Source organism: Saccopteryx leptura, chromosome 2 (genome assembly GCF_036850995.1).
Source record: "Saccopteryx leptura isolate mSacLep1 chromosome 2, mSacLep1_pri_phased_curated, whole genome shotgun sequence".
In the NCBI taxonomy this organism is placed as follows: Eukaryota; Metazoa; Chordata; class Mammalia; order Chiroptera; family Emballonuridae; genus Saccopteryx; species Saccopteryx leptura.
This window is the reverse complement of record NC_089504.1, coordinates 378,601,988-378,622,831: the sequence shown is the minus strand read 5'-3', so window position 1 is coordinate 378,622,831 and position 20,844 is coordinate 378,601,988. Positions and strand designations below refer to the sequence as shown.

The following is a 20,844-nucleotide window of genomic DNA, read 5'->3' as shown; positions in this document are numbered from 1 at the left end:
CCCGGGCCATCTTTGCTCCAATGGAGCCTCGGCTGCGGGAGGGGAAGAGAGAGACAGAGAGGAAGGGGGGGGGGAGAAGCAAATGGGCGCCTCTCCTATGTGCCCTGGCCGGGAATCGAACCTGGGTCCCCCGCACGCCAGGCCCATGCTCTACCGCTGAGCCAACCGGCCATGGCTCTATGTATAATTTAAATAAATAGTATTGATCTATTTTGCATTAATGGGCAAGGAAGCACAACAACAAGCTGAATTCAAACTGGGCTCCTCGTATTGTGTCGCCCCACAGAGTAATAATTCTCCAAATCTTTCACCTCTTTTGACATTTTCTAGACATTTTTTTTTTTTTTTTTTTTTACAGAGACAGAGAGAAGGTTAAAGAGAGAAATAGATAGGGATAGACAGACAGGAACGGAGAGAGATGAGAAGCATCAATCATTAGTTTTTTGTTGCGACACCTTAGCTGTTCATTGATTGCTTTCTCATATGTGCCTTGACCGCGGGCCTTCAGCAGACCGAGTAACCCCTTGCTGGAGCCAGCGACCTTGGGTCCAAGCTGGTGAGCTTTGCTCAAACCAGATGAGCCCACACTCAAGCTGGTGACCTCGGGGTCTCGAACCTGGGTCGTCCACATCCCAGTCCGACGCTCTATCCACTGCACCACCACCTGGTCAGGCTCTTTTGACTTTTTCAAATGTTTCAAAAATATAATTATCGTAACAAATAGTTCATAAGTTTTTAGTTTATGTAAGGCACTGAAAGTGGTACCCAGGTGAATGAGACAGTGCCCCTGTCTGCACGGAGTTTACACTCTAACTGGGTATTAGACAAGTATCAGATCACTATATGACAAAAGCAACATAGTAGAAAGGCTATTGGGATGCAAAGGAAGGAAAGAAAAAATATTCTGTTGATGAAGTCATAGATGGGCGTATGGAGGAAGTGGTATCTGAGGTGAGACTTGGACAGTAAACAAGATTTTGATCTGAAGGGGTAGAGACTAAGAGGGCACTTTTGGGGTAGGAATGATCATAAACAAAAGTATGGGACATGTTTAGGGCACAAGAAATAATCCAGGCTTTCTAAAGAGCTGTCTGGGGGTTGGAAGGAGAGGACAGGAATGATATTCTAGAAGACTCTCAATATGAGAATGAAGTTGTTTGTACTCAATATTATAAGCAATGGAGATGAATAAAGCTTTATGGAAGAGGGGCGTAAGGTCATAGATCGACAGAAATTTTGAATTCATGCTGCCTCTACCCCCATTTTACAGACAAGGGAGTCCAAACAAAAACCCAGAGAGCTTGCCAGATTCCTAATGCAGATTCTTTGCATTATACCAGCAGTTTTACAAGGTGACCCCGGTAGCTGTGCACAGGGTGGAGAAGAGAGAGTTCAGGCAGGAGAGCACTGTGGCAGAAGTCCAGGAGGGAAGTTCAGGAGGTAATGAGGACTGGCTTCAGGGGTTGTGGAGGGGTGATAGTCAGAGGAGGGGTCGAGGTTTGGGGAGCCCATGCGGTTTCCCCTCCCTCTCCTATATAGGGCTCAAGGTAGTAGTTTTTCATTCACAACCAATTGATTTAATTCACTGGCACGTCCAGAGAGGAGCCAACTGGTCCATCTTTGTTCAGACTATGAACTCTTATCCCTCCCAACTTCCTTTCAATACTATGCATTCTCTAGAAAAAGACAGGCCAGAAACCATGTTCCCACTGACCAGAAGCAGCCCTAGAATGGTTCCTTCAAGGGACCAGTAAATGATTCTAGAATTCAGGCAATTCTGTGAGTTTTCTTTCTGCCTTTCCTTAAAGCAGGGGTCCCCAAACTACGGCCCGCGGGCCACATGCGGCCCCCTGAGGCCATTTATCCGGCCCCCGCTGCACTTCTGGAAGGGGCACCTCTTTTATTGGTGGTCAGTGAGAGGAGCATAGTTCCCATTGAAATACTGGTCAGTTTGTTGATTTAAATTTACTTGTTCTTTATTTTAAATATTGTATTTGTTCCCGTTTTGTTTTTTTACTTTAAAATAAGGTATGTGCAGTGTGCATAGGGATTTGTTCATAGTTTTTTTTATAGTCTGGCCCTCCAATGGTCTTAGGGACAGTGAATTGGCCCCCTGTGTAAAAAGTTTGGGGACCCCTGCCTTAAAGAGTGCCCAAGCAGCCTGACCAGGCGGTGGCGCAGTGGATAGAGCATCAGACTGGGATGCAGAGGACTCAGGTTCGAGACCCCGAGGTCGCCAGCTTGAGCGCGGGCTCATCTGGTTTGAGCAAAAATTCCACCAGCTTGAGCCCAAGGTCGCTGGCTCCAGCAGGGGTTACTCGGTCTGCTGAAGGCCCGTGGTCAAGGCACATATGAGAGAGCAATCAATGAACAACTAAGGTGTTGCAACACGCAATGAAAAACTAATGATTGATGCTTCTCATCTCTCCGTTCCTGTCTGTCTGTCCCTGTCTATCTATTCCTCTTTCTGACTCACTCTCTGTCTCTGTAAAAAAAGAGTGCCCAAGCATAACCATGGCCCTAAGCCACTTTGCAAATAAGGGTCAGCTAGCCCACAGGAGTGCTTCCCAGTGGCTCTGAGCCATGCAGGGATGTCATTTGCAGAATTTCTTTAGTGTTGCTCCCCTCAGATGCTTGTCTCTGTCTCCCCAACCTCATCTCAGGTCTCCTGCCTCGTCCTTTGTTCCGATCCTCAGCTCATCTCCTCTATGACTTCTTTTTTTTTTTTATTCATTTTAGAAAGGAGAGAGAGAGAGGGAGAGAGACAGAGAAGAGAGAGAGAGAGAGAGAGAGAGAGAGAGAGAAGGGGGGAGGAGCAGGAAGCATCAACTCCCATATGTGCCTTGACCAGGCAAGCCCAGGGTTTCGAACCGGCGACCTCAGCATTTCCAGGCTGACGCTTTATCCACTGCGCCACCACAGGTCAGGCCCTCTATGACTTCTTACTTGAACATTTTCATCAACTTAGAGTCAAGATGTCATGAGTCTGAGTATATTTGATCCAGGCACAGATGCGGCATGGCATAATAGTAGGTGTGAATGGTGGGCTTCCAGGTGTGCAGAATTCTAAGTCAACAATCCACTTTTTTCTTCCATATGGCCTTTAGTTTGTAACAATGTATAAAGACAGAATCAAGAAAGAAATGATGAGGGGTAGCTTCTTTTATAAAGACAGAATATCAACCCAACAGATTTTCTTGCCAGAGGAGTGATTACACATAGTAGGCACCCAATAAGAAAGGGCAGTGAATTGGTGACATCTTTTTTTTTCTTTTTTTTTTTTTTTTTTGTATTTTTCTGAAGCTGGAAACGGGGAGAGACAGTCAGACAGACTCCCGCATGCACCCAACCGGGATCCACCCGGCACGCCCACCAGGGGCGATGCTCTGCCCACCAGGGGGCAATGCTCTGCCCCTCCGGGGCGTCGCTCTGTTGCGACCAGAGCCACTCTAGCGCCTGGGGCAGAGGCCAAGGAGCCATCCCCAGCGCCTGGGCCATCTCTGCTCCAATGGAGCCTCGGCTGCTGGAGGGGAAGAGAGAGACAGAGAGGAAGGAGAGGGGGAGGGGTGGAGAAGCAGATGGGCGCTTCTCCTGTGTGCCCTGGCCGGGAATTGAACCCGGGACTTCTGCACGCCAGGCCAACGCTCTACCGCTGAGCCAACCGGCCAGGGCTTGGTGACATCTTTTGACCTATGTCTTGGTCATTTCCTTTTTCTCTTGACCTAAGAGGAGAACCATCATCATGGCCAGAAGATTTCAACTGACCTTTTAAGCCAAAGTCACTTTCCACTTTCCACTATCAACTCTGCCCAAAGGTGTTTTGTTTCCCTCACCCTAGGACCCCACACCCCACCCAGGGCATGCTGACATCTCAAGCTCCATGGAGAGGACTAATCTGAGCTTCACTGCAGAGAACATCTTTAAGATCCTTCTGGCCTGACCAGGCTGTGGCACAGTGGATAGAGCGTCGAACTGGGACGCGGAAGGCCCGGGTTTGAGACCCTGAGGTTGCTAGCATGAGCACGGGCTCATCTGGTTTGAGCAAAGCTCACCAGCTTGGACCCGGGGTCGCTGGCTCGAGCAAGGGGTCACTCGGTCTGCTGTAGCTCCCCAGTCAAGGCACATATGAGAAAGCAATCAATGGACAACTGAGGAACCGCAACAAAGAATTGATGTTTCTCATCTCTCTCCCTTCCTGTCTGTCTGCCCCTCTCTCTGACTCTCTTTGTCTCTGCCACACACACAAAAAAAAGAATCCTTCTGAAATGGTAATGGATGAAGACTTGACTTGGGGGTGGGGGGGGGAGGTGAACACACAATACAGTGTACAGAGATGTGTTATAGAATTGCGCACCTGAAACCTGCATAATTTATGACAAGGAGTGTCACCTCAATAACTCTATTTTTTTTTTTTAAATAAAAGCCCTTCTGATAGAAGGTGGTATAGTATGGTGGATTTATAAGCAATCTCTGGAGGCAGACAACCTACATTCAAATCCCATCTCTACTAATTATGAGCTGATGGCCTTGAGCAAGTCACTTGACCTTGTTCCACCTTGCTTTCCTAATCTGTAAAATGGGAATAATAACATGGGTAGCCAATCGGGTTGACATAAAGAATAAGTGAGTTAACAAGATAGTACATATAAAGTGCTCTGTGCAGTAAGTAAGGAATTCCAGCTGTTTTTAATAAGTTAGCTCTGATGTTTGGGTCTACTGAGTATCTGGTGACTGGCAGCTTAGGGGTAGAGGCCAGTGAAGATGACAAAGGTGCTATCTAGATATACTAGCTGTGCACAGGCGCGGTACTGCAATACTTGGCCAGCAGCTAAAAGAGCTCAGAAAATAGTTGCTCCTCTAGCCTACTTGAGCAATAGTTCTGGCTAGTCCACAACCTTTAAGCCCTCTTACCTGGTGATTATTGGCATAAGGCATGCCTATACCCTAGTTGGTTTGTAAGGTTTCAAAATGTAGAAAGAGAGGAGAGAAAGAGAGAGAGAGAGAGAGAGAGAGAGAGAGACAATAGTTCTCTAGACAGCCATTTCAGGGTGACTTTTTAGTGTCTTCTCACTTTTATTTTATTTTTCCTAGCTATCAGGCCCCATCAAACTCCTGGCATTCTAGGCTGTGTAGGCTGTCAGACCTGGAGGGTCTTAGGACCCACCTACTGTTTTGGAGCTAAAGAAACAAAGACCATGAGTAGTGAATATAATGCCCAAGGTCATTCAGCTAGTCAGTTCAAAACCAGCCTCAGCTAGTTCTCTGGCCGCCTGGTGTCCAGGGTGGCGCTCACTCTACCTCCACAGGCTGACTCTTTGATTTTCTGGATTCTAGCTAACTTTTGGTCCTGTCTCCTGGTGAAACCCGCGCTTTGCTCATGCTTAGCTTGACTTTTCTTCAGTTTTCCTGCCTGCCTTCCCTGCCCCTGGCATCTCAGATAGTCACAGTCTCCCTCCTGTCGGCTCTTGAGTGCACACACCCTGATGCGTACTGTCCTGCCCAGTCCTGCAAGCCTGCCTGCTTCCAGCCCAGAAGAGTCATGCCTTAGGGACTCTTTGGCTTCAGGAGTCCTACCTTGGTGGCACCCAGAAAGGCTGCACAGGAGGGCTCTTCCTTTTGCCCCAAAACCTGTTTCTGTCTGTTCTATTCCATTCCATTTTTCTGTCTCTTCCCTCTCAATCCTGCTCTTCTTCTTCACGTTCATTCTTTCCCCTTTCCTTTGCAATCCTTGTCCTTTCCCCTCTTCTTTCTTTCCTGGGTCAATTTTGAGTTTGCACCTTCCTGATTCTTCTGGTGCTCGCCCTTTTTCTCTCCTCCTTTCCTCTCCCATCTCTTCCCTCTTCCCTTCCTCTGACCCTTCAACACATCTGTTTCCAATCTGGGCCCTGGAGGCGCCTGTTTGAAACAAAAACCTCCCCCCACCCTCAGGAACCTGGCACAAAAATTCCTAAAGAAACCTTCCCTCCCCCAATTCTCCAGTTTCCTCCAGATACTCCTGAAACTAAACACCCCGCCGCCGAAAAAGACCCTCCACCTCAAACGGTTCATAGCCAAACCACCTCCAGCCCCAAGTCTGCTCCACCGCCAGATGTTCCTCCGCAGCCCGGAGGCCGGAGCAGAGGCGTCAGGCTCACTCCGGGGGCCGCGGGACAACCGTCCAGAGCCAGCGTTCGTCCCGGACGCGGGAGTGTTTGCTGGGGTCACCCGATCTCCGTCCCGCCCGCCCCAAGGCACTCACCTAGCCAGAGGAGGAGGAGGAGGAGGGTCATCCCGATGCCCGGCGCGGGTACCTCCCCGCTCAGCCGCTGCTTGGCTCCGGGGCGGCGGGGCGCAGCCGACAGACCTCGGGCGAGCTGGGCGCGGCGCCTGCGGGTGCTTGCGGGGTGGCTGCGGCCATGTGCCGCGGCGGGAGCGGCCCCGCGCTCCGGGTCGCCGAGAGGCTTTCAGCGCGCGTTCCACCAGCTGGCGCCCAGACGGGAGCGGGGACCCGGGTTAGGGAAGGAAAAGCGAGGCTGAAGGACGCTACCGCTCGCGGAACACTTTTCCCTGTTTGGAAAGAAAAAGGAGTGAAGAAAGAGGGGGAAAAAATAGAGTGAGCTGGAACCACATGGTTGCCTCCTCCCGGCAGCCCCTCCCTCCTCGCCCGCCCCCGCCCTCCCCGCGCTGGGTGCGCGGCGGGGATCGCGGGCAGGGCCCCACCTCGGGGCCAGGGGGGACTCGGGGCGAGCAGAGGCGGGGTGGCTGCGCGGGGCGCGCGGTGTGGGGTTGATTCTGGGTGGGAGTAGGTCGGTGACACTTGAGCTCAGAGCCGAGGGATGCGGCCTTGTGGGGCTGCTCCGTGTCGGTTCCCACTTTGACCTCTCCACTGCTCTCTGGCATCTATTTCTCGCTCACAAACACTCCTCTGCTTTCATTTCGCCCACAAATCTGCCCTTTCTCCCTCTTCCTCTCTCCCTCTCTCCCTCTCGCTCTCGAGTATTTACATTCTTCTCGCCTCTCCACCTCTCACCTCCTCCCTCCCTTTTTCCTTTCTCCTTTCTCCTCTGCCTGGCCTCCTTGTCTGGTTTTGTCTGTGCGAAGTGACAGGCTGATGGTGCAGACAATCGAGCCTGAAAGTGACAGTTAAGACAGTCCGGCGGCGGTGTGGTTGTTGCTCTCCTGACTCTGCCTGGGTTGGCACCACAGCCGCCTTTGCCTGGCTCTCCCGGGGCCTTTGGCCTTGGCTCTTTTGGAGTTGCGGTTAGTATTTACCGGAGCCCATCCGGGCGAGATGAGCTGGCCATCACTCGGGGGGGTAAGGGCCAGGGCGCAGTGAGTGTCTGGTCTAGGAAGCAATGGAGCAAGCCGCACAGCAAGGAGCAAACCGCACTGCAAGGAACCCTGGCCAAAGCAGGCACCACCTCCTTCCAGAGAGAAAAAGAAGGCAGAGGGCATGGCCTTCTCTCCCCGAAGGCAGCCCCAAGGACCTGGCTAGGAGGGGTGGGGGGTGGGAGGGCTCTGGGAGTCTATCCTTGAGGACCCTGCAGCTAGCCAGCTCTGGAGGAGACTAGAAGAGGAGGGCAGTGACAGCAGCCCCCAGCTCCATCCAGCTCCTGCAGTGCGCCATGTCCTAGGGCTCGGGACCTTCACTCTCTGACCCCGGCCTCTGGTGTCCCTGGAGCAGTGGCTGCCCCTTCAGTCACATGCAGGCCTGAGAAGCCCTCAGCTTCCACCTTACCAGTGCTCATATTGGGATCTGAGCCAGAGCTCTGAGCAGCGAGGTTGCTGTAAGAGGTGAACTGTCCAGGCCTGGCAGGCTGCTGGGGCCAGTCCTCTCCCCAAGGTTTTAGATCCCAGGATCTGTATAGTCCACTCTACTTAGCTAGTGCTTCTGGTTGTCATGAAAACCAACCCATTTCATAGATGAAGAAAGCAGAGGCCTGGGGAGGTTAAGGGACTCTTTAAGAAGTCATTCCAAAGAAATGGCAAAATCAGGGGCTATTGGGATTGGCTGTAGAATTGCTTTAGTAGAAGTCTAACATTTGTTCACTGCTTCCCTCCTCAACTTCAGTAATTCTTGTGCACCTACTCTGCTCTGGATACTTTTAGGTGTGGAGGACACAAAGGGGGGTAAAACTTGGTTATGGACATTTTTTAAAATTATTTTTTAAAGATTTTATTTATTCATTATAGAGAGGGGGGAGAGAGAGAGAGAGAAGGGGGGAGGAGCAGGAAGCATCAACTCCCATATGTGCCTTGACCAGGCAAGCCCAGGGTTTTGAACCGGCAACCTCAGCATTTCCAGGTTGACGCTTTATCTACTGTGCCACCACAGGTCAGGAGGTTATGGACGAATCAGGATTATAGTAAATATTTAAGATTTATCTTTTTAATTAATTCCTATGACAATGCTAAGTGATAGGCCTTTTTTTTTTTTTTTTTTTTTCCCGAAGTTGGAAACGAGGCAGTCAGACAGACTCCCGCATGCGCCCGACCGGGATCCACCTGGCATGCCCACCAGGGGGCGATGCTCTGCCCATGGGGGGGGGCGTCGCTCTGTTGCAACCAGAGCCATTCTATTGCCTGAGGCAGAGGCCACAGAGCCATCCCCAGCGCCTGGGCCAACTTTGCTCCAATGGAGCCTTGGCTGCAGGAGGGGAAGAGAGAGACAGAGAGGAAGGAGAGGGGGAGGGGTGGAGAAGCAGATGGGTGCCTCTCCTGTGTGCCCTGGCTGGGAATTGAGCCCGGGACTCCTGCACGCCAGGCCGACACTCTACCACTGAGCCAACCGGCCAGGGCCCTGTTCTAGGCATATTTAAATTCCATTTTAAAGGTGGGAAAACAGTAATCTAGACAGATTAAATATCTTGCCTAGATCATATAATGTGACAATATCAATATTCTAAAATATTATTTTATAAAGAGTTTAAAAGTTCTCTCTGAGTCTGAGTACTTCCATTTTCCATTTCATACTTCTTGTCTAATAGGAGGAAAATCATAAATATAATTAGTATATGAATGTATTCAAATGTTAATTCTTTGTAAAGGCTGAGGAAAGTGGGAGGGAAACTGTATGTACGGGGATGGTGGCTTTTGTTATTTCTGCTCTGAAATTCTCTTTGATGTTCTGATATACTTTCAGGCTTACAGAAAAGTTACAAAATAATACGAAGAATTCTTAGATGCTCTTCACCAGATTCCTCCTTTTGTTTCTCTCTAAAAAAGGCATTTTTTGCAGAAGTCTTAAAGGCCCCATCTCAAATCCTTCATTGCTGGTGGCCTTTCTCATGAATCTGGTGACACCATGTCTTGCTTCAGGGTGGTGTGCACATGAAGGCAGACGTGTGTGGGTGTAGGCTGATGTGTGTTTAAACTCACGTTGCTCAAGCTGAAGGTAACAAGACGAGGTCAGCTCCAAGTCATTAGTCACAAGCACAGGAAATGCTATTGGGTCAAAAACACTTTGCTCCCCCAGGTCCTAAGTCCTATAGCCAGTGGACCCTTGGCATATATTATTTGGGGAGAGTCCTTGGCCCCTAGAGAGGACTGTCTCTAAAAATTTGAAGCCTCTTTTCTGTCGTTGCGCATCTATGGGTCAGAAGAGTAGAGTGCCTCTCAGGACAGCTATGTAACTCAGCAACCTACTTCCTACCTACACTGTGTCCCACAGTGATTGGGCTGGGTGCCAGGGGACCTAGAGAGGGACATGGCAGTCCTTACCATACATGGACATCTCAGTCCAGTGGGAGAAAAAACATCAACATGGGAAAACTTTCAACAACAACCCTCAAAAGTGGCAGGATAAATTTTCCTGACAATAAGAAGCCCTGGGTATTCCAAGAAAGGATGGAGCTCTGTAGCCTGGGGTGGTTGTGAAGATTCCTGGGAAGAACAATTTTTGAGCCAGGCCTTAAGGGGTGACTTTCATTAGATAAAAGGACCTGAGTGGCACCACTGTGGGGACACTCCTGGATGAAGACATAAAGTTGGGTGTGTTCAGGGAACACTGAAAGAATTGAAATACGTAAAATGAGGAGTTAGTGTGGAACAAAATATCCTGGAACAGTTAGCCTGAAGCAAAATTGTTAAGAGTCCTGTATGTGAGCCAAAGGATTCTGGAACTTTTCCAAACTCATTGAAAATATTTTAGCAAAACAGACCTTGATGAGAAAAAGCATAGTTTAAGAAATGTAAATTGGCAGCGTTTGCCCAGAGGTGACCCCAGGGGGCAGGCAAGGCTGAAGAGCTTTAGTACCCCTTTTATGTTCATCAAAATTTCTACCTCCATGCTTTAATATGGACAGTGGACAGTTTCCCAACATTTTGTAAAGTGATATGCATCTTCAAGACACGTCCCTGACTGGGTGGTGGCCAGTGGATAGAGCATCGGACTGGGATGAAGAGGACCCAGGTTCGAGACCCTGAGGTCGCCAGCTTGAGCGTGGGCTCATCTGGTTTGAGCAAAGCTTACCAGCTTGGACCCAAGGTTGCTGGCTCCAGCAAGGGGTTACTCGGTCTGCTGTAGCCCCAAGGTCAAGGCACATATGAGAAAGCAATCAATGAACAACTAAGGTGTCGCAACGAAAAACTAAGGATTGATGCTTCTCATCTCTCTCCATTCCTGTCTGTCTGTCCCTATCTATCCCTCTCTCTGACTCTCTCTCTGTCACTGTAAAAAAAAAAAAAAAAAGAAGAAGACATGTCCCTTAGCCTCCACTCTGTGGGGAGCCAACAAGGGCTGCCTTAAACCTCTTCTCTAGAGGATTTCTAGAGCTGCCTCAGGGTGTGCATAAAAAGATTGGCAGGAAATTCTGAACCAGAGGAGCTGGTTGGAACCTGTTGCGTTAAGTGGGGAGATGAGATGAGGGTGGAGAAAAGAATGGAGATGATACTTTGAAGAAAGATTTGACAGGTTAAATATACAATGGTCATTGTGGGAGAGGAAGTAAAAGACAAAAGAGGCACCAAAGCTAACCATAAATGATATAATACAGGGCCCTGGCCGGTTGGCTCAGTGGTAGAGCGTCGGCCTGGCGTGCAGAAGTCCCAGGTTCGATTCCCGGCCAGGGCACACAGGAGAAGCGCCCATCTGCTTCTCCACCCCTCCCCCTCTCCTTCCTCTCTGTCTCTCTCTTCCCCTCCTGCAGCGAGGCTCCATTGGAGCAAAGATGGCCCGGGCGCTGGGGATGGCTCCTTGGCCTCTGCCCCAGGCGCTGGAGTGGCTCTGGTCTCAACAGAGCGACGCCCCGGAGGGGCAGAGCATCACCCCCTGGTGGGCAGAGCATCGCCCCCTGGTGGGCGTGCCAGGTGGATCCCGGTCGGGCGCATGCGGGAGTCTGTCTGACTGTCTCTCCCCGTTTCCAGCTTCAGAAAAAAAAAAAATACAAAAAAAAAAAAAGATATAATACAGCAGGGGTCGGGAACCTTTTTGTCTGAGTGAGCCATGAACGCCACATATTTTAAAATGTAATTCTGTGAGAGCTATACAATGACCCATGTACGTTAGGCATTATCCAATAAAAATTTGGTGTTGTCCCAGAGGACAGCTGTGATTGGCTCCAGCCACCGGCAACCATGAACATGAGCGGTAGGAAATGAATGGATTGTAATACATGAGAATGTTTTAGATTTTTAACGTTATTTTTTTTTTTATTAAAGATTTGTCTATGAGCCAGATGCAGCCATCAAAAGAGCCACATCTGGCTTGTGAGCCATAGGTTCCCAACCCCTGTAATACATTGTTACATATGCTAAGATTAATAGCAGCTATTGTTGACCTGCTAGCAGAGTCCAGAGATTCTAAGCATTGTTAATAAACCTTATAGTATCATATTACAATGTGGAAACTAAGGTTTGGAGAGTTTAAACAAATTGCTTATCATTCCAGGGTTAGTAAGTGATTGAGGCGGGATTTTCAGTCAGCTGATTGGAAGCCCTTATACATCACTCTCTTTTGATGGTACTGCTAACAAGTAAGATAACTTGTCAGGAAGGGAAAGATACATTTAATTTGAGACATGGTAACTTTGAGGGGAGGATAAATCATTATCCATTTATCAATTCATTCATCCATCCATCTATCTTTGAATTTTTTTCTTTTTAGTTTATAGTTCAGTGAGTCTTTATTAAGCATCTAGTTGTGCCAAGCCCTGGAAAGTCAATGGTGAATAAAGCTAAAGTTGGCCTTGCCCTCCAGGTGCTCATGTTGATTCCAGCAAGCGATCAGATGTCAAGGAGAAATACTCAGAAGGGGAAAATGCAGCATCCTATGAAGCTGATAGCAGGACACTGTACCCAGTGTAAGAGAGTCAAGGACATCCTGGGCAGGGGTGACGTCCTCGGAACTGAGTGGGAGGGGAGCACAGTGAGGAAGAGGGAGATCTGTGCTGTTGTCTCATCTCATAGGGCGCTGGGGTCCAGGGACCATGTCTTTCTACTCTGAGCTCAGTATCCAGCAATGCCCAGTTGTCTCTAATGATGACTCGTGCTCATGAGGGCATTTAGGAGAAGGCAGCTGTGGAATAATAAAAAGAGCCCTGGGCTAGTAGGCAGACAGTTTAGGTTCTTAGTGGCCTTGAATAGGTCACTTTAGTGAGTCCTCCTTTCCTCTTCTCCTAACACTGTTACAAGGAAGACTGTAATGAACGCACCTACCACAGTGTTTAACATGTGGGAGACTCAATAAATATTTGTTCCAATAAACCTTTTAGTTCATAGGATTCCATTCCCTGCAGTAAAAAGGAGCCAACTTCTGTCTCATTTCCTTTTCCTATTAAAATGGAGTTATCTTTATATATTCTTCCCTGTCCCACAAGGATACTTAATGACTTGGCCATTTAGTGTGCTGGCTCTTTTTATGACTGGATGGTAAGAGGTCCCAGCTGGCTTTCAGAGTCTTGATGGGACAACTTTTACTGGGGCTGTGTCTGAGGAACACTGTCTATGAATGGAGGCTAAGGAAAACGGAGTTGTCACCTCGGTAGAGGACGCAGCTGTCCTCTTCTCAGAGGACCTGGGAGTAAGGCAGAGGTGAGAATGGCTGGACACTCTTCTGTCCCACACCATGAGAGGATAGTCCCCAGCTTTGATCTGTGTGGCCAGCTGAGGAGGCAGGGATTCTGTGGGGCTAGTGTTTTCTGTAGGACATTTGTTAGAGAGGACATGATTTCTGCCTTTTTCTACCTGCCAGGATTCAAGATGCATAGGTCTGTCCTTCAACACCAGCGGAGTTTTCAGGGGGCCAGTGGGAGAGTCAAGCACCAAGATGGAAAACAGAGATGGTTTATATAGCTGCTGACCTAAGGATTTACAGCCAGAATCTGCTCTGCGGGCCACCTTCTTTCCTGAGGTCAATTAGATCTGGGCTTCCCCAGCTCCTCCCTCCACCCTACTTTCAATTCAGAGTTCAGGCTTTGGGAAGATTGGCTGATTCTTTTTTTTAAAAAATAAACAACTAATTCATCTCTCACAGTTCTGGAGGGAGGCTGGAGGTCCAGGATCACGGTGCCAACATGGTTCGGTTCTTGAAAAGACCCTCTTCTGGGCTGCAGATTGCCAAGTTCTGACTGTATCCTCTCATAACTGAAAGGCAAAACAGGCTGACTTTGAAATCCCTTAACCCTCCTTACTGTGCTAATTTGGGCAAGCTTCTTAGCCTCTTTCAGCCTACATCATTTCACTAATGAGATTTCTATTATGGTTGTTAAGAATACACGAGACTACATAAAGTGAGACTATACAAAGAAAGCACCTAGCACAGGGCACACCGGCACTCAGTAAAGTGCAGACTCCTACTCTAGTCCCCCCTCTTTTTTTTTTTTTTTTTGTATTTTTCTGAAGTTGGAAACGAGGAGGCAGTCAGACAGACTCCCGCATGCGCCTGACCAGGATCCACCCAGCATGCCCACCAGGGGGCGATGCTCTGCCCATTTGGGGCATTGCTCTGTTGCATCCAGAACCATTCTAGCACCTGATGCAGAGGCCATGGAGCCATCCTCAGCACCCGGGCCAACTTTGCTCCAATGGAGCCTCGGTTGCGGGAGGGGAAGAGAGAGACAGAGAGGAAGGAGAGGGGGAGGGGTGGAGAAGCAGATGGGTGCCTCTCCTGTGTGCCCTGGCCGGGAATCGAACCCGGGACTCCTGCACGCCAGGCCGATGCTCCACCTCTGAGCCAACCAGCCAGGGCTACCCCTTAAGTAGTGCAACAGTATCCTTCGTGACTGCAGGACACAGTAACTGGCTTTGCAGGAGCTCCTCCCACAGAAGAGGAAGATAGAATCTCCCTCCTGTAAGGGTGATGGAAGTCTAGTGACTTCCTTCGAGGCACACAGCAAAAGGAGTACTAAAAAGTAATCCTGTGCTTTCTCCCTTCCTCACATAATTCCCCATCTCTGAGTTGAGATCAAAATCAGAAGAAGGTGTTTCTTTGGTTAAAAACACTCTGAATGGCCCACAACACAAGCTGTCATAAGGAAGCTGTAAGAAAGAAATAAGATGAAACACTCAATTTCATATCATTATTTTGAAACTGGAGCCAGAGGCATTTGATCTAACTTCCTTATTTTACCAAAAAGACCCAAGCTCAGTGAGGAACAGAAACTTGTCTAGGGCCACGCAGCTAATTGGTGACGTGAAAGCTATAAAAACTTTAGTCTGTTTCTGAGTTCAGTGCTCATGTTACTGTCTCATAATGGTGATCTCATGGGTGACCAAACCTATGTCTGGCTTCAATTCTGCTGCCAGAGACATGGGTGAATTTTCTGAGAATCCTGTTGCACATTTCCCTCTGTGACACGAACCACCAAACCAGAAGACACTCTGATGTACTTTTCATTCATTCTGCACTCAGAGACGAGTTCCGTCCAGGCTGTAAGCCTGCGTTAGTTCCACCCCCGTGCCATGCTGTCTCTGCTATCAAGCCGGATGGGTCCCTGGAGTTCTTTTTGGTCTAGCCTCCTCATTTGTAGACTGAGACTCAGCCAGGGGATGTGTTATGTCAGGGTCATGCTCAAGTTAGACACAGAGTCAAGCTTGAGACCAGTTGCCTAGCAACCAGCTCATTCTTTTTCCAGCAGTGTGGAAAATGACCACAGAGTGGTTCTGTCTTTTCCTGAAAGGTCTAGAATGAGAACAGAAAACTCCATGGGGTCTGCTAGCAAAAACAGGTGTGATTTGGATCCAAGGAAGAGCTGGGATTTTTATCTAGAAATGGATTAGGCTGTTGAAGTCATGGAATGAAACTGAGGACAATATGTGCAAAGCCTGGATATGCTACTGGTGTCCTGTGGGGAACTCATACTTTTGTGGGCTGAGATGCTGGGAGCTGTCAGCAGCTGTTTGCAGCTGCTTAGTGATAAGACTGATGTCTGCAGTGGCCACGCTGAAAGGACAGGAGGGGTGGAGAAATATTGTTCACGTTCCCCACCACCACACACCCACAAACACATGACACAAACTCAGGCTTCTGTCTTACAGCCTCTTGCATTGTCTTGTGTCTCTCTGACCCTGCTGTTCCCAGGAGGTGGGATGAGGTGTAGGACAGCTGTGGGCTAACACCACTGTCTGAGAGACAGTAGAGTGGTGGACAGAGCATAAGGTGTACCATCAGGAGACTGGGATTATACCCTTCTCAGACCTGTCATTTACTGAGTTATCTTGAACAAATTATTCAACCTCTCTAAGTCTTCATTACTAAAGAAAACAGGGAGGCTAATGCTCTGTAAACTCTTTATTCTTTATGAATATAAGTTTACTTTTTTTTTTTTTTTTTTTTTTACAGAGACAGAGAGAAAGTCAGAGAGAGGGATAGACAGGGACAGACAGACAGGAATGGAGAGAGATGAGAAGCATCAATCATTAGTTTTTCGTTGCGACACCTTAGTTGTTCACTGATTGCTTTCTCATATGTGCCTTGACCATGGGCCTTCAGCAGACTGAGTGACCCCTTGCTCAAGCCAGCGACCTTGGGTCCAAGCTGGTGAGCTTTGCTCAAACCAGATGAGCCCGCGCTCAAGCTGGCGACCTCAGGGTCTCGAACCCGGGTCCTCTGCATCCCAGTCCAACACTCTATCCACTGCACCACCACCTGGTCAGGCATGAATATAAGGTAAGTATTATTAAGAATGTGAATTGTAGGCCAGTGCCAGATCTAATTGAGTTGGTCCTTGTTCTCTGTTCCCCCTGCTTCTCAGTCAGAGTATCAATCAATTCAAGAGTGCTGAATGTGTACCTATAACACACACAGAGGGGCCCCAGGACCTGGCATAGAACTCAGGTTGGGGTCTCTTTCCTCTGACTTCCAGAGGCTGTGCTGAGCAGAAAAACAGCTCTGGAAGACCCTGTTCACTGGTTCACCAGCCCTATTCCCAGCATACTTCCACCATAGAGGCTAAGAAACGGATGCACTTTCTCAGCTTCCTTCACCACGTGGAAGGCCATGTGGCACAGTTCTGGCCAATCAATCAAGAGCAAGATAGGTTTGCCAGGGAGCTTTTGGTAACTTTTGCTTTTTACTCTGTGCAAACCAGGACTGGATTTTGTCTCTAAGGGGCATCCAGTTTAAAGGGGATATGTTCTTAAATCACCATAAACCACAGGTAAAACAACCCTTCTCCTAAGAAAGGCATAGGTGAAATGCTGTTGAATTTAAAAGGAGGGAGGTATTTCTTCCTACGTAGTGATCAGGGACTGCTTCATGTAGGAGTTGGCCTTTGGGGTGGGTAGGGTTTGAATACCCAAGGTTGGGAGATTCAGAATGGTTCCCAGCCCCAAGCTCACCAGCCCCAAGCTTCCCCAATATTCTGAACCACTTATAGGGAAGCCAGCAGTTTTTGCCAGGTGATGTAATGGTAACACTGGACATAATCAGATATAATTACATCTTGTATACCCAGAGCACTTTCTTCAAAATCCTTTAAAGAGGCCCTGGCCGGTTGGCTCAGTAGTAGAGCATTGGCCTGGTGTGCGGGAGTCCCGGGTACGATTCCCGGCCAGGGCACACAGGAGAAGCACCCATCTGCTTCTCCACCCCTCCCCCTCTCCTTTCTCTCTGTCTCTCTCTTCCCCTCCTGCAGCCAAGGCTCCATTGGAGCAAAGTTGGCCTGGGTGCTGAGGATGGCTCTGTGGCCTCTGCCTCAGGTGCTAGAATGGCTCTGGTTGCGGCAGAGCGATGCCCCAGATGGGCAGAGCATCGCCCCCTGGTGGGCATGCTGGGTGGATCCTGGTTGGGCACATGCAGGAGTCTGACTGCCTCCCCGTTTCCAACTTCAGAAAAATACAAAAAAATAAAAAAATCCTTTAAAGATACAATCTAGCTCATCCCGCTGATGTGAGCAGGGGTGGATAAAGACTAAAGAAGGAAGCTCATAGACATGAAATGACATCCTCAGATTCTAGAGTTGTTTGGGAGGACAGCCTGCCAATCCCTTCAACCATATTATTCTTCTTGGAACTCATCACTTAGCATCCATGTAGACTCACACCCTCACCTGCGCGCACACACCCCCCCTCTGGTTATGGAGGGAAGTACCTTTATCAAATATGCATCATAGTAAAGATGTATGACATTCCTATGAGGAGGAACTGTACTTCAGCTTTGTTATCCTGAAGAACAAGACGTAGATTTTCTCAAGTTATTCGAGTGCTTTCACTGGTGACCAGTGGAAGACTTCTGTGGGATTCCTGACTGGGATTAGGGCTAACATGTCAAGTGGAAGTTAACCTGCTTTCACTAGGACCAATCTGGGAAAAAAATGACACAGACAGTAATGGGTTTAAAAATTACCCAACTACACATTTATTAGGATGACTAACAAAAAAACAAACAAACAAAAAATAAGTCTTAGTGTGGCTGTGTACAGATTAAGAACTCTTTGCACTGTTGGTAGAAACGTAAGGTGGTATAGCTGTTGTGGAAGACAGTACAATGGCTTCTCAAAAAATTAAACAGAATTACTCACCTCTGGGTATGTACTCAAAAGAATTGAAGGCAGAGACTCAAAGAAATATTTGTAGGTCTGGCCGGTTTGCTCAGTGGTAGGGCGTTGGCCCAATGTGTGGATGTCTTGGGTTCAGTTCCCAGTCAGCACACAGGGGAAGCAACCATCTGCTTCTCTACCTCTACCTCTCCCACTCTCCCTTCTCTCTCTCTCTCTCTTCTTTTCCAACAGCCATGGCTCAAATGGTTCAAGTGTATTGGTCCGGGAGCTGAGGATGAATTCTGTTACGATGATCTCCAAAAAATAAACCGGGTCATGTTTGATCTGGACAATTCAGTAGTAAAATTTTCAAAAGAGTCATGTTACAGATGAATGATTTTTTTTATTGTGATAAAATACACAGTAAAATTTAGCTCCACCTCAGGAGCTAAAGATAGCTCAGTTGCAAGCATGGTCCCAGATGGGCAGAGCATTGGCCCCAAGCAGGAGGTTGGTGGGTGGATCTTGATCAGGACACATGCAGGAGTCTGTCTCTCTATCTTCCCTCCTCTCACTTGGAAAAGAAGAAAATAAATAAATAAATAAATAAATAAATAAATAAATAAATAGAAATATTTGTATGCTCAAGCTAATAGTAGCATCATTTATAGGAGCCAAAAGATGGAAGCAACCCAAATGTCTACCAACAGATGAATGTATCAGCAAAATACACTGATACATTCACTTATAGTAGAATATCATTCAGCCTTGAAAAGGAAATACATTCTGACTCTTGCTAACACAATGGATAATAAGGCTTGAGGACGCGATGCTGACATAGGTCAGTCACAAAGGGACCAATGTTGTATGATTACACTTACAGGGTGGTCAAATTCCTGAAGACAGAAAGTAGATTGGTTTCCCAAGGGGCTACGGACAAGGGGCAATGCAGAGTTGGTGTTTAATGGATATAGGACTTCCGTTTTGCAAGATAAAGGGTTCTAAAGATGGATGGTGGTGACGGCTACACACTGATATGGATGTACTTAATGCCACCGAACTGTCCACATAAAAATGGTTAAGTTGATAAATTTTCTATGTGTATTTTATCACAATAAAAAAAATCATTCATCTATAACATGACTCTTTTGAAAATTTTGCTACTGAATTGTCCAGGTCAAACGTGACCTGGTTTATTTTTTGGAGATCATCGTAACAGAATTCAAAGAGTTAAACTTTGAATCAGAAAACTGAGATTCAAATCTCAATTCTTCTGCTTCTTAGCTATTTGATTTTGTTCTTACTAAGCCTCACTTTCCTTGTCTTTGATTAGATATAGTAACATTGACTCTGACGACCTCCCTGGGCATATGTGAAAATCTGATGAGATAATGTATGTGACTGCTTAGCAAACCACAGACCACTAAAAAAATACAAAAGATTTTTGAGAAAATGATAAAGTTCTCTCTGGGACCTATTGTAATATTTTCCAACTCTTCTTGCCAAGAAGTTCCTTCCATCACACCTAAATTCCTTCTCACGCGGCTTCAGCCAGCTCGGAAATAGCCTTTCCATTGGGACACTTCCATATCCCCAGTTTAGAGATATTTCGATCTGGCAAGTGTCAAGGGGACAGCAAGAACCATAAGCAGAACCATTTGGAACTACTAACTTTTTGGGCCAAGGACAGAATTCGTCTCCAGGTCTGGTTTGCTTTGCAAATTCCGGGCTGTCATAGCAACCCCAAAAGCAAAGGAGGACTGTTTAGTGTCATCTTTGACTGCAGCCTGGGCTGGGAATGTGCTCAGGTTGGTCCAATAAACAGCGTTCACTGGTAATAATCACTCTGGGCCATCCCTGTGGGCCCAGGGAGTTTCCTGCCTGGTGTCACCCAACTCTCCATATGCTGCTCCTTGCCCTACAGCTCTACCAGATCCGAAGCGGGGAGGGAGTTTCTGGAATTAACTGCAGTGGAAACAACCTTGAGCAGCCAGTGTGGAGATTTCTGAAGAGGGCTGGGAGCAGAGACGGATATAGGATATAACGGTGGGCACACTGGTCGCTCGCGCCCTGGGTTCTGAATTCTGAAGGGCCCCGCAAAACGTCAACTTTACACTTTCTTCTAATGTAAGGGGCTGTAAAGCCAGTATCCAGGGCCACCATCACAGCCGCCCAGCCCATGCAGGTTTGCAATGGATTCGGACAGTCAGTAAAGAAACAACAGAGCCACGAACTGGTGGGCCATCATCTTTAATCCTAGCTTGCACCTGGCGGGCAGGTAAAAACACACACTGGGCTCAAAACCCACTCATTCAGCGCTCACAAAGCTACTGACTTATCTGAGTTTCCTAGAATCAAAGGCTTCTAGCTCACTAGCCTCATTCTCTTTTGTTCCCCATCTCCTTCTCACTACACAAACTCTGCACTAACTGGTTTCTCTCTCAGCACTCCACCATCTTGGCTGCCTCCCCTGGCCTCTTCCACGTGGCCTTTCTCCGCTCTCTGCTCTCCTCTCTAATGCTAAACTCAGGAACCGAGAGAGCAAGCTTCTGATCTGCCCCACTTTATAGTGCAGAAATCAAAACCTTTAATCTAATATACAAAATAGGGAAGTCTCTAATACAAAGTAACTTATCTGAGGCATGATGGGATTGCACCAGTCCACATCAAAAAGGGTGGGAAAGGCTTAGCCTAAAATCAAGCCCCAGGCTACAAGGATCCTGCCTGTGCACAGCCCACCCCCAACACACAATAATATCACCTGGGCGACGAGTTTCCACGTGGGCAGCACCATCTTTAACAAACTGAGCATAATATATTTTATCTGCCCAACAGGGGCCCAATATTTTCTTCTGCTCCCGGGGCCTCAACCAACCTTAATCTGCCTCTGCTGGGGTGGAGGTGGTTTATGTGCTTCCATGGTACCTCAAGCATTTCTTATCACTGTAAA

General features: G+C 48.0%; 1 protein-coding gene across 2 annotated transcripts in view; it reads right to left on the bottom strand.

Annotated features, from left to right (window-relative positions):
• CLMP (CXADR like membrane protein) overlaps nt 1-13,544 on the bottom strand; it is a 105,220-nt gene extending 91,676 nt beyond the window's left edge. The window contains exons 1-2 of one of the 2 annotated variants that reach the window (XM_066365306.1): nt 13,449-13,544; nt 6,239-6,546 (exon numbers count right to left, since the gene is read on the bottom strand). In XM_066365306.1, coding sequence (XP_066221403.1) covers nt 6,239-6,269 — 31 coding nt within the window. In that variant the 5' untranslated portion in view covers nt 6,270-6,546; nt 13,449-13,544. Of the gene's footprint in view, nt 1-6,238; nt 6,547-6,699; nt 6,750-13,448 lie in introns of those variants that run through there. The other variant, XM_066365307.1, reaches the window with a different exon arrangement.
• Nucleotides 13,545-20,844: the final 7,300 nt, after the last annotated feature.